The following is a 13,229-nucleotide window of genomic DNA, read 5'->3' on the forward strand; positions in this document are numbered from 1 at the left end:
CCGTCACTCAGGCGCCGGCCCCGCCCCAGCCGCAGGGCGCACGCTGATCCTCACAGAGCGGGTTTTACTGCGCGGCCGCGGAGCGCGCGCCCCCGCCGGCCCCGCCCGCCCCTCCCTCAGTCGGTTTTCAGGCCCTCGGCGATGAGGTTGAGTTCGTAGCACCAGGTCTCGTAGCGGTACGCCATGCGGATCTGAGCCACGTTTGTCTTCCGGATGTCGTTGCCCTGGGGCCCCTCTTCCTGGTACTTCTCACCCAGGAATTGGGCCTTCTCCTGCCGGAGGCAAGGACAGCGCTGCAGGCCTCGGGGGTCCCTGCTGGCAGCACCAGAAGGAAGGGCGCGCCGGGGCCGGGCTCCCTCACGGCCGGGCCTGAGGGCCTGCCTCTGCTCAGGCAGGGCCAAGCCCACCCTCCCCAGAAGGGCACCCACCTCATGGGACAGGCCGCACTGCAGGACGCTGTTTCTGGCAATTTCACACATGTCGCAGGTGCTGAGCTTGAAGACCTGGGCAGCAATGGCGTACTCCTCCATCAAGGGCTCCTGCAGCCACAGGCTGTGTTAGAGGCCAGCAGCTTTTGCCAGCACAGCCCAGGCTGTTCGGAGGGCTGTCCCAGAGGTGGCCCAGCTTGCCAGACCCTCTGCAAACGCTGCTGGGTTCTGTGAAGAATGGGGCCCACACAGTCCCTGCCCCACCGCTCAGGCAGTAGGAGGTGACCCGCTCACACTGTACCTTGGTGTAATGAAACTGCATGGGGTCATCTGTAGAAAGGGACACCATGAGGCCCTTCTGGTGGAAGTCAGGAAGTGGATTCTTTGCATACTCCAGGAAGAGGCTGTTGTTGCTGAGTGGGGACATAGCAATGGGAATTTGGGCAAGGAAGTACAGATACTGCAACACTGGGCTCTGGAAAGATGAGCAGAGTTGACAGATTAGAGATACAGTTGCTGTGCCCTCTACCTCTCTGGGGTCACTCCTCAGATCAGCCCAGTGCCTCAGCCAGGAAATGTGGTGCAGCGAGCTCATGTGTGCAGGAAGTGAAACAGGCAAGCTAGCAATCCTCCAGGGCCCACATGGAGCACAAGAGGCCAAGTGAATTCAAACCTGTCTGATTTCAGAATTCAGATGGCTCCAATGATAGCAGACATATCCAAGGATAGGTCTGTGAGGCTGAACCTCTGAAACCTGAGTATGTTTCTCAGCTACAGCCCCACACATGACTGGAGAAACCCAGAGGATTGTGTGGCATCTGTCTGAAGCCAGGCTGTCTGTGTCAGTCCAAAGCAGAGGCGCAATTAACTGTCAGCTACAGTGGAGGCCAGCTGTGAAAATGTTCTCCTCTGCCATGCCTGGGCTGCTCTGTGGCAGACTATTCCACTTACCTTCCTGAGGTTGAGACCGTGGGAGATGTTATCTGCTGTCATGAAGGCTGCAAGCAGATGTGTGACGGCCCCAGCTTCTCCACAGTGTGGACGGAAGAGGAACGTGTTCATACCACGCTGCCTAGGTACATGGAAGGAGGACTCAGAACAGGTAAGCAACAGGGTTAGGTGGTATCTCTGCAATCCCCCAGTTTTCATCCAGTTCATCACTTTCTACTGAGGAGTGTTTGGATTCCTCTGGGACATGAAGCTTTAAACTACACTGGTGGGGGAGCAAGGAGGGCCCCACTTCTTCCACACCAACAATCAAAGTGCTGAGACAACTCATGAGGCAGACCCCACTTCTGCCAGCCCATCGCAGGCCCCTTAATGAATCCTGGGCCTCACCTGCGTATGTTGTTAAGCACCAGGATGTTGGCATACATATAGTATACATAATAGGTGTAGGATGGGTTCTTCTCAGAAGTCCACTGCTCTGGCTTTGGACTTTTAGTGCTGAACATGTGTCCACTATGCTTGGATTCATCATCCACACTGTCGAAGCCAGTGATCTGCTTGGCAAGGTAACAAAAAAGCTGCATCTCAAACCTGCACGCCTCAGCTGGCTCACCCTGCCCCACTGCAGCTTGCCATAGCCCAGCTTTAGCCTGTACCCCCCGCCCCAGCCAAGAGCAGAGTCAGGGGCAAGGCTGCACACCTTGCTCCTCACAAACCTCCAAGCTTTAACAAGGGCTAGAAATAAAGCTTACACCAAACCACTTCTCCAGGAGGTGACTGGGTAGCATTTCTCACAGCCCCACAGCAGCCAACTCAGGGAGTCTGACCCCTTCCCAGCACTTCTGGACACATACCCCCTTTCTCAGAATGTGGCAGTAGGGCCACAAGCCCACTGATGATATTTTCCATGTCAGGGACAATACCCCATTTCTGGTGCACAAACAAGAAGGTGAGTGCTCACCATACCCTGACAGCATCATCAGTTGACACTCACATGGCGTAGAAAGACACTGAGCTCTTTGTGGGCTTGAGGATTGACAGTTGCCTCAAACACAGGAACAAAGATGTTTTCCAGCATCTTCCCAAAGTGTGGGAGGAAATTCTTAGACCTGAACACATCACTGTGGACAGAGACAAGTATTAGCTGCTAGCAGAAGAACCACATGGCCTACTGTCCCCATAATTCCTTCAGGATAAAAAATGAGGTATAGTGCACTGTAAGGCACAGTGTTCTCTCAGACCCACAGCACATACTAAATCCTGGGTACTTGGATCATCCACTTCATGTTGCGGGAATAGACCCGATGTTCGTTGAACCAGCTGGCTAGCTTGGGCCACTCCTCAGCTGACCGCCCATAGATTGACAGGCGAGGCTCTGCGTGCTGGTACTTGGCATCCTCCAGATCAGAGCCAACCTCCTGCAAACCAGAACAGTTACGTGGGGACCTGCCAGCCCCTGGGCACAGCCGCACCACAGCCTAACTACTCCCTCCTCCCCTGTATTCTCACCTTGATGATGGTAGCAAAGTACTCGCCATTGATAGCATTCTCCGTCTTCAGATAGAGGTCACGCAGCTCGCTGGCACCCACGGGGTTGTACTTGTCGTTAAACTTGTCAAAGCGCTGAAATGTCTGCCGCCCCTGGAGTAGGGAGGACTGGGGGCAAATACTACACACATACACTGGGTCCAAGCATACCAGCTGAGCAGGGACTGATCCAAAATGGGAAAGCCAGGAGCTGCTACATCCTGCCACAATCACTAACATGGCACAGTATGGGTACACAAGGAGGGGAAAAGCCATGCCTACAGGGGTGGATGAGAGTTACTCAAGAGTAATCTTACATTAATGCCCTACCACTTACAGCATGGACATCCAGGGAATCCACCGTCAGGTCATAGGGGTGCAGATTGAGCTGCTGGAAGAGCTGTTTCATTGTGAGCTGTTTCCCCTTGGCATCATAAACTATGCGGTCAGCATCCACACAGTATGATTTCTTGATGAAACGCAGAAGATGCTTCTGGTTCATGCAGGCTGCAGCATGGATGTGTGTGTCCACCTGAGAAACCAGAGAGACAACTATCTAGCTTCAACCTGGGATGCTCAGGTACCATCACAGTTTGGCTAGAAAACCCTTTAGGTAAGCCCAAGGTGTGTGAGGAGAATGGCTCAGCCCAGCAGATGAACACAATAGACCTGGGTCAAGAGCAGCCCAGTCAGCACCATCCCATTAGCAGGAACAATGTAGGTGCCACAGACCTTGACTCTAATATCCAGTTCTCTGGGAGGGGAAGGCACCAAGACAGCTTGTCTTCAGAGTCACTATGGCTGTAAGCTTTACCACTTACCTTCCGGCAGTTGTAGAAGTCCCGGTGGGGGTTGTTCTTCAGCTCTTTCATCTCTTCCATCTCATTTAGCATTTCATGCACTTGGAACTTGGATGAAAGGAACTTCAGGCGCCGATGAGCGTAGGTCTTACTAGTGAAAGCAAAGGGCAGAACAGTGACTGGGCTCCTTACCACTCAACACAAGGGCATGGCCCATCAAACACAGGGATGCAGCTTTCATCTGAGGTGGAGGAGCTCATGCTGGCCTGGCGTGCTTCCCTAAGGTGCTTCTCCTGGCTCTATTACAGAGCTTTGAAGGAAGGCCTAGCCAGGTGTGAGCATACATGCAGGGCACATCTCCAATCCCTGAATGCTGACTTTGCTTAAGACCTCAATCAAGACGGCTGACAAGGGCCAAGGACACTTTGGTAGCTAGCAGGCTGCAGCTATGTCATCAGCGGGTTCCTCCCTCCTCCCAGGAAGAGGAGAGGACAACCCTGGCTCTGCCCTGACCTCTGCTTGCTGAGGCAGGACCTGTTCAGCTGCACCCAGTTGTGCTGGGTTGTGTACTTACACAGGCCCCTGGGCAATCAGGGCCAAGAGGAAGTTCATGTCATCAACAAAGTGTTCCAGGTTGGGATAGGGCAGGTCCTTTGGCTCATCTCTGCCAATCGCTGCCTTGTCTCCGTAGATGTAAACTACCCCATCCTTCATCTGGACACTGTATCCCAGGTCCTCAGCAAGACTCCCAGTTTCAAAGGGATCTTGTCCATCCTTCACTGGCGGGGTGAACACTGGACCAAAAGGAGAATACCATGAGGCACAGACTGTCAGCCAAAACCCCAAAAGCCCACCATGCCCCTCCAAACCCAGGCAGAGAGGCAGGGACAGTCTAGCCACTGTTACACTCAAGAGGAGGCTTGGGCAAGCAACTGCCCTGTGGAGCACTTCTGCAACCCTTTTCTGACCCCTGCCCACCCCCCACGCTGAAGCCAGCGGGGAAAACCCTCCAGGTGCTTAGATGTACCTGGGCCAGTGTCACTCGCCCTCCAGACCTTGCCTTCGATAGCACGCAGGTACTGAGATGGGGTCCTGGGGAACCTCTGCACAGACTGCTGCATATATTTCTCCCGGATGCACAGGGCACGGTACAGGCCTTTGCAGACAACTTCAAAATCTTCAACTGTCACCTGCAAGAGGGATGTTGCTGAATGCAACCCCACAACTAGAACCTAGCTGTCTGAGAGATACCCTGCTGCACCAAGATGTAAAGAGGACAATTTTGTTCACAGCAAGATACATACCTTATCATCCCCTCCCTCCCACCGCTCTGCCTGAGTAGGGCAAAGAAGGGATGATAGGCAAAGTTGTAGACATGACAAAGGGAAGTTCCTCACACCAGAACCAATGAATTCCAGCTGTCATCCCCTCTTACATTCCTGACTGCAAACGGTAGTTGGCACTGAAATGGAAGCCAGGACTAGGCAAAACACTAAAAGCTATTTTTGGAGCCCAGGCTGAAACTGAAGCAGGACCAACAGCGTACACTGACCTAATGTGTCAACAATTTTTGATTTAGTGCACAGACAAGTGTTTTGGGCAGTCAAGAGAGGTCAGATTGGAGCAGCATGGGACAATACCATGCAGCACTTGCAGCTAGATACAGTCAGGGCAGAAGGAATGTGCCTGTGCACAGAGGGACTCTCAGATTCCCGTAGCTGCTCCTCTGCTATGCAACTCCAAGTTAAGCAACCTGCTCCATCCCCGAAGGGAGCAACCTGCCAGCAGTATCTCAGAAGCAGCGCAAATGTAATAGGAGGCTGTGGAGGAGGAAAAGGAGGAATTAGCACAGGATGTGGTAACAGTCCTGATCAGCTAGCTCTAGGTGACCCTGCTTGAGCAGTGAAGTTGGGCCAGATGACCTCCAGATGTCTCTGCCAACATCAACCGTTGTGGGATTCTGTGACATGCATAGATCTCAGACAGATACAGCTGTGCACAAGCAGAAACAGGCTGTGACAGAATGGGCATAGCCTCCCCTGCCATGCCCCCCCCTCCCCCCGACCTGTCCAGAGAATCCCATGAGAAGCATGCAGCACTCCCCAGGCTCCTGCTAAAGAACTCAGCTCTGGATCCTCCAGGGATGCAGCAGGGCACCATCAAATGCTCATGAGACACAGACTATCCCCACTGGACCTGGTGCAGACTCCTGTGACACTGGGCACTACTGAGGGACTGGCAGGGACTAGGTGAGGTGGTAGTCAGCATGGGGAAGGGTATATCCATGCAAGTACCTACCCCAGAGGCATAATCCCCTGTGATCTGTACCCGCTGAAAGTCAGGCACGGTCTGGTACAGAGGGGAGGTAGAAATGACCTCATCAATAGTGGACAGTCTGGTTATAGACTTCTGAGCCACAGGGACTGCCAATGCAATTGTCTTCATGCGGAGCAGGCGCTTCTTCCTGCCAGGGAGGAAAGCCTCAGGCAAACAGCCCCAGCTCCATGGTCACATGCAGGTGCAGGGTCAGGGGCACTTACCACAGCCATGTTCCAACAATGCACAACATGAACCACCTCACTGGTGCTTTCTGAGCACCTTAGACACTGCCAAAAGTAGAGGCCACAGCACACATGGTAGCCACAGACTTTCAAGCATGGTCTTTGGAAGTCGCATCTTTCCAGGGAAAGGTCTCCAAGTCTCCCTTTCCGACAGCTCTGTGGCCTTTTCTGTGCTGATACTCACAGAACAGGCCAAGGGTGTCTTTCTGTCCAACAGTAGGAACAGTTGGAGAGGAAACCCTGAAGTACCTGACAGATGCCCTGGGATTACCAAGGGTTTATCCCATGGATGTGGTGAGCTGTTTTCACAGACCTTGATTTATGTTCTCCCTGCTTTCTTCCAGCTCTGGCTGGGGACGTACAATGCTCCTCTCCTTTCCCCAACTGCCCTTGTTGTTGCTCACCGCTTTTCTGCTGGGGCAGAGCTCTCCTGAAGCATCATATGCACTCTCATTTCTTGGAGTGAGACTGGGCAGATCTCTTCCACATCAAAAGGAGAGATCTCTTGCCTGAGCTCCTCATCTTTCACCTCAGAGGCAAAGATCTTCTCTGCGAAGGAGCGCATTGCCTCATCCATCTCTGCAAGGAGAAGGAGCAGAGTGCAGGGTCACACAGGCATCTGGTCCCCAGCCACCCTAATGGGCAGGTGCCCCTTGCAGTCAGCATAATGCTCAGCTGTCATTTCCTTATGACACCTACACTTCTGTGCTGCTGGGAAGACTGAGCAATCTCCAAAATTTGCAACAAGCTTACAGAGCCCAGGCCACACATAGTGGGCTGGAGACATACCTAAACACCCTCAGTACGCCAGAAAAGGTAAATGCAACCCACAGTCCAAGAGTAGCGCAAAAAGGCCCAGAAAGCAGCAAGTCCTTGGGAGGGGCGCTTATGAGAGCATACAGCGGGGGAAAGAGAGGGAGATTGGCAGAGCCCTTACAGTTCTAGGAAGCACAAGACCCACTTGCTCCACAAGGCATCCAGTCAGGATGAAGGAAGAGATATAGCTGGAGATGGGCAGAGCTGGCAGCCCAAGCACTTAGTTCTCACCATCACAGTTCAGCTGAAGAGCTCCTAGGTAGGGAACCATCATCATGTGGACTAGACCCCTCCCAGCCCATCATGTGCAGCATGCTGCAAAGGTGCCAGCTAATATGGCTCTACGAAAGTTGTCATTGACATAAGGTTGGCTGAAGCTTTATGAAGTAGGAGAAAGAAGGTTAAAAGCTCTTCCACTGCCAGCAAAATACCATAAAACAAGAACCCAAGGGCTCTTCTGGCAGTATCTCCCAGAAGCGCACATTTGCATAGCAGCATATGGACACTAATCAAGCAGGTTTTGCCAGCAGTTGGCAGCTCAGCAGGAAGCGTAGTGAGGATTGATGCTGAAAGACAGACCACACCATTCACATATCAGACAGAACATGGTCAGCAGATGTGGACCAAAACAGAAAGGACTGACATGCATGACAGAAGTGTGCCAGACCTATAAGAAACTTTCAGTAATGAACCTAGCCATTTTTCTTCCCACAGGGTGTTGGGGTGGATCAAAACAGTTTATCCCTGTAGCTCTGAATCTGCAGTTCCGAGGTCCTAACTGTGGGTTAGTGGGGGGGGGGCATAACACAGGGGTTTCCTTTCCCTGCTGCTATATGGTCAGGCAAGGGGGTTTGTGCTGAGCTACAAACTCATAGGAAAAATCTTGCACTAGGTCTATTTCTTAGCAGTGCAATGTCACAAAACCAGGATTTTAGTAACAAAAGTTGCTTGCTGTTGTAAAGCTGCTGTATCATCAATTGACCCCAACATGCTTCTTAGAAGAAAAAAATGCATTTTTTTGCACTACCCCATTATTTCCCACTGTTAGGGACCCTAGGATGACAGATGTCTCAGCAAATGTTTTCTGCTGACACACAAGGCCTCAGCAAACATGAAGTAGGAAAAGTGGGCAGGGGCACCATACTGTGGACTTCAACCTGAATAATGGAGATGAAGCATTGGATCTGTCCCCTCATGGATCAAAATCCACTATGAGTTGGCTGCATTCAAAAGAAATTACTTCAGGCTGGATCTCTGTTTAAAAAAAACAAAAACAAAAAACACCACCACCCACTCCCCACCCCTCCCACCCCCCCAAAAAAACCCCAACAAAACAAACAAACCCATGAAACCAACAAAGGTGTGAATAGGTGCAAGGGAAATTGCAAAATGTTTCACTTCCTGCCACAGAGGAAAGAATTCCACTAAAAAAAGTTTATCTCCTAAGCATGAGCTCAGGGGTCTAAGACAGTAGTCAACAAAAGGTGCAGTGAACAAGAGAACAAGAAAGCAAGTATTTTAGTGACTCAGAGCACTGCTGATGCTTTGCTACTTTTTGTCCATGACTTGCCATCCTTTGTGAATATCAGGATGGAGGGTCATTTCAAAGATGCTAAGTTTCATCCTCCAACCACATCCCCATTTATTCGTTAACCAGACCAGACAGCTGAGACATGAGAGTTGCACAGATTTTCATTCCTGGTCATACAGTGTGGCATCGACATTTTGAGGGTGCAACTCATGCCCCTTCCATCTGACCCAGAAAATTCAGACTGGAGCTCTGGCATTAGAAGTCACCAGCTGCTGACTTCCCAAAGTCCAGCCTGCAGAACATACTCTTCTGGCATTGGAACTTCATGTATTCATTTGCAAACTAAACATCCCAGAAATGCCTGGTTTGACCTTCTGTTAGTGGATGAAAATTACACTCATGAAGGTCAACAAACTCCCACTGATGTTGCAGGACTAGGCTTTAATACTAGCTTCACATACTAGCACAGTGTCTATCACACCACACAGCACTGCAATTCTAAACGTGCTCTCATCAGAACTCTTTGGTGCTGATATATTTCAGGGCTCTGTAATGGCAGTCACGTGTCTTCTGCACTGTTCTGCAAAGCCTGGCTGGCCCTACTCCTGCTGCCCAGTTTGTTCCCCATCCCCTCAGGACTGCAGCACCGCACATCTTCTGAGCTTACCCAAGTTGACCAGAGACTCCTGAAATCCCTCTGACCCTTTCCACAGTAATTTAATGCTATCATTACAGGATACATTTACAGGAGGAACAATATTTTTCTTCAGTATAAGCAGAGCAAGACTTAAGCAATAACGCTATTTCTTTGCTGCACTATCCAAAAATGTTTCTAAGCAGGAAGAAAAACACACAAATCCTCCAGCAGGGTCCCCTGGACTACAAAGATACCACACCATCAAAATCTAGATGCTGCAGGCTAACAAGCCTGCCCTGTGGCTCCTTGTCTCACTACTTGCTTTCAGACCTACCTGAAATTTTCACCCGTGACATCTTTGCAGCAAGTTTGTAGAGCCTCAAGTAACGCCCTACTGTAACAGAGCACAAGTATATGACTGACTGCACAACAGCCTAACACTAATTTTACTGCTTTCCCTTCCCTGTAATTAGACTCTCTCACTCTAAAAGGAGAACAGAGGTCAACTATAAGACTATTTAAAGTGCAACCACAAGCACTTGCACTGAAACAGGTGAAACCAGGGCTCAAATTTAACTTTTTTAAGTTAGGCTTTCATTCTACATTAGTAGAGTTTTACCTGTTGTCTGGCCAAATTGCTAATTCCCAATACAATTGCACCTTTCTGAAGTGGACTGTGGAAGTCAGTCTTTTAAGAGAGACCAAAATTGTCATCTTCTGTGCTGAACCAGTGGTTTAAAGGAAAACCCAAAGACACAGGGCTGATGTTTTCATCAGAACAGGAGCTGTATATGGGTACAAATAATGTGCTCTCACCAACCAGTGTGTTATTCAGAGAAGATTTTTCCTGAGAGGGGTCTACTTGGGAGACTGGATTTTAGCAACAGGAAGTGCACAGATATCCTCACATCTTTCCAGCTGAATGAAACAAACAAATGGAAAGTGCAAGGAGCTGTATTTTGTTCCTAAGCTTTTTAGGAACTACCTTTATAAAACTTTGTATCATCATAGTAAGGTGATGCTCAGTTCTGTATGTGGTGAGCCATAACCAAGGCATATTTTACAGAGACCAGTCCTTAGTATAATCCAAGGTGTGGCAAGCAGCTCCTCCCTTAAACTACACACAGTGGCTTGGATCTGGCAGAGCAGGTTGTCAGTTTGGGAAGTACCTCTTGGCTTGTTTTAAGTAGATTCTTTCTAGCATACAGGCATTGTGGGCTGTACCCAGTCCTTTAGAGTCTCCTCAAACCTACTACAAATCTCTCACATGAAGTTAGAAAACAGCTCCTGTCTGAAGAAAATGGCCAGAATTTGTAGGGCTCTGCATGTTGCCATGGTAACTCTGAGCTTCTGACTCAGTTTCATGGTGGGAAGCAGTAAGCCTGAACAGGACAGGATACAATAGTCCTGATGTGAAACAGAGTCTTTTCCTGTTTGTTTATATTTCACTTCTTGATGGAGTTGAAAAATTGCACTGAAACCAGGACAAGTCAAGCAAAGCATTCAGGTTACAGTCAGCACAGTTTTGTTGTTGATTGAAAAGGTGATCTTGGTCATAACATTGAAGGGAACAGAAAAACTAGCACCTCTGGAAAAGGCAACCTTGTTTGGAATTATACGCACATGTGAGTGCTTCCTGTGCTGTATTTTGTAGGAGCAGCTATGACAAAGCCTTGTCCGAGAAGGCAGCTGGAATGAGTCTCCTTGCATAAGATACAGAGCTAGAAATAACATGTCCTAGCTTTTGTTCATAAGTGCATGGGAAGCTGTGGCACAACTAGTCAGTGAAGCCAGATGTGCTGAGACCTGGCACAGCATCTCCAGCTGGGATAATTTCCAGAGCATCCAGAAACTCTCTCTAAAAGATCACTATTTGGCTGTGGACAACTTCAAAAGATGCTGGCTTACAACTACGAAATTCTTCAGAATTCAGGGAGGTTTAGCCACACTTCCCAGATATCGTCAAGAATATAAATTGATTTCCCCCCCAACATTCAGAGGTATAGCCAATACGGCAAAGCTGGGATGTTGTTAGGGTCTTGATCTCTGATACCTGGTCTCCTCTCTCATGCTGATAGCAGTCTTCAGTTTCTGAAATATTGTTCTTACTCATTCCCCAGTTTGTGAGTTCCCACACCACATTGCTCAACTATTTCATTTAAGGTTAATAAAAACTGGCTCCTGCTTGTTTGTTCTCCCACAGGGACTGTATCTGCCCCTAACCTTTCTGGACATATCAAGGTCTTGGGATTCACATCTGAAACCAAAAATAACCTTTAGGGTGCTGAGGTTATCTTCCTCAAGAGGTCTTTTGATCCCCTAGCTTTTTAAATCACAGTGTCAACTTAGCTGGGTTTATGGTAGAAATATGAGTAAAGCTTGGGTATGCTGTGCTAAAGTTAGATCTACAGCCTCTTTAAACTGAAGTACTGAATACAAACAAGCTGCCTTTTCACTCTCAGCTGGAAAGTGAGTGATTCACACCCAGAGGCTTCAGAGTGGCTCTAAACCCCCTTACTTTTATCTCTGAACTGCCTTAATTCCACCTAGGTCTAGTCAAAGGAAAATGGCCAGACATGACTGAAATTGGGCAGCAGGTATTTAGAGCAGGATCTTCCACTAGTTTGCCTAGCAAAGCAACCATATTGTAGGGGTAGTTGTCTGAAGAGAAGCCTAGGAGCAAGTTTTGCTAGAAAATGGTTTTCATTCCTGAAGAAGAAAAGTATTAACAGAGAGGGGGTAATATGGAAACTCACAAGGGCAGTCACTGAGGTGCCGTGCCTTTGACCAACAGCACCTTGCACTAGGAAGAGCCTCAGCAAGTTCTCTCCCCACACAGCTCTTACTCATTCCCTACACAAATTCCTCTAGGGCCATTTAAATCAGCCTCTGCTCTAGTATGCGACAAGTCAGTAAGTCCTTAAGGTATGAACTAGTTTCTAGGAACAGATTGTTACAGATAACCATCATATTGGAGGAAAGCTTTCCTAATAATCCAAGAAAACCCTTGCTTTTAAGCACCCATCTCTACTCATATTCTGAATCTCTCATTTTGGAACAGGCAGTGACTATTGAAGCTACACTGTGCAGGGAGTTTTATACCCCTGTTACTAGGAGTCTATTTTTAAGCTCCTTGCACATGTACTGTGTGGTCCAACATAATTTGCGTTATTGCAGGAGGGAATCCAACAGGCAAATATTTTAGAAGACTGTATTAAGCAACTTAAAAGCCTAACATAGAGCATGATTTGGACACAGCAATAGCTTTATAGCTGATTTCACCCTTAGAACACAAAGTAATTTCCTCTCTCTCCCTTTTTTTTTGACTTAGCAAGCATCCTTTCCAAGGGCAAAGTCAGCAAAAATATTATGAAGGACCCCACTGCAAATATAAAGACTCTACACTAATGCAAGATGCATGACAAACACAGATTGGTGAAGTCATTAAAACTGGACTCTGGAACAAGCCTATGCTATGTCTCAAAGCCACTCTCACTGCTTATTCATGCTATAGCGAACTTACGCGATACAGCAGTTCATGACACATTACAGAAGTGACATTTGACTAAATCTAGATTCCATAAAGAAGGCAGATAGCATTGTGATAAGCTGTCTGTAAGCCAGCTGTGGATGCTGTGCCCAGATCACTACCACAAAAGGAACAACCAAAGAATTCAAAGTTTATTCTTTAAAAAAGTTATTTAAGAAGCAAAATAATTTACTTCAATTAAAACCAAAAGAGATGCATTATTGAAAGCAAATTATTATACAAAGTAACAACAAATCAGCCCTTGGATAAAAAGTCCAGATCCCAAAAGTCCCCTACCATCCTGGAGGCTATACACAGTCACTCAAGGCTTGGGGCATAAAGGAGGACCACATACAGGATCAGAATGCAATCCAAACTTCCACTACTCTCCTTCCCCCCCATAGGCCTGACATTGCTTGAAATCCAATTCTAAGTCACTGAACTGTACTAAA

The 13,229-nt window shown here is 48.6% G+C and overlaps 1 protein-coding gene across 1 annotated transcript; it reads right to left on the bottom strand.

Annotated features, from left to right (window-relative positions):
* Window positions 1-105: 105 nt before the first annotated feature.
* AMPD1 (adenosine monophosphate deaminase 1) lies at window positions 106-6,841 on the bottom strand. The gene is made up of 14 exons (XM_032987284.2): window positions 6,669-6,841; window positions 6,002-6,167; window positions 4,731-4,893; window positions 4,278-4,497; window positions 3,725-3,854; window positions 3,241-3,435; window positions 2,886-3,017; window positions 2,631-2,794; window positions 2,371-2,497; window positions 1,767-1,930; window positions 1,380-1,500; window positions 730-903; window positions 429-539; window positions 106-272 (listed from the first exon to the last, which is right to left on the bottom strand). The coding sequence occupies exons 1-14, from the start codon at window positions 6,839-6,841 to the stop codon at window positions 117-119; spliced, it is 2,196 nt and encodes a 731-aa protein (XP_032843175.2). The 3' UTR covers window positions 106-116.
* Window positions 6,842-13,229: the final 6,388 nt, after the last annotated feature.

This window comes from Tyto alba, unplaced genomic scaffold (assembly GCF_018691265.1).
Source record: "Tyto alba isolate M040663 unplaced genomic scaffold, T.alba_DEE_v4.0 Super-Scaffold_30, whole genome shotgun sequence".
Lineage (NCBI taxonomy): Eukaryota > Metazoa > Chordata > Aves > Strigiformes > Tytonidae > Tyto > Tyto alba.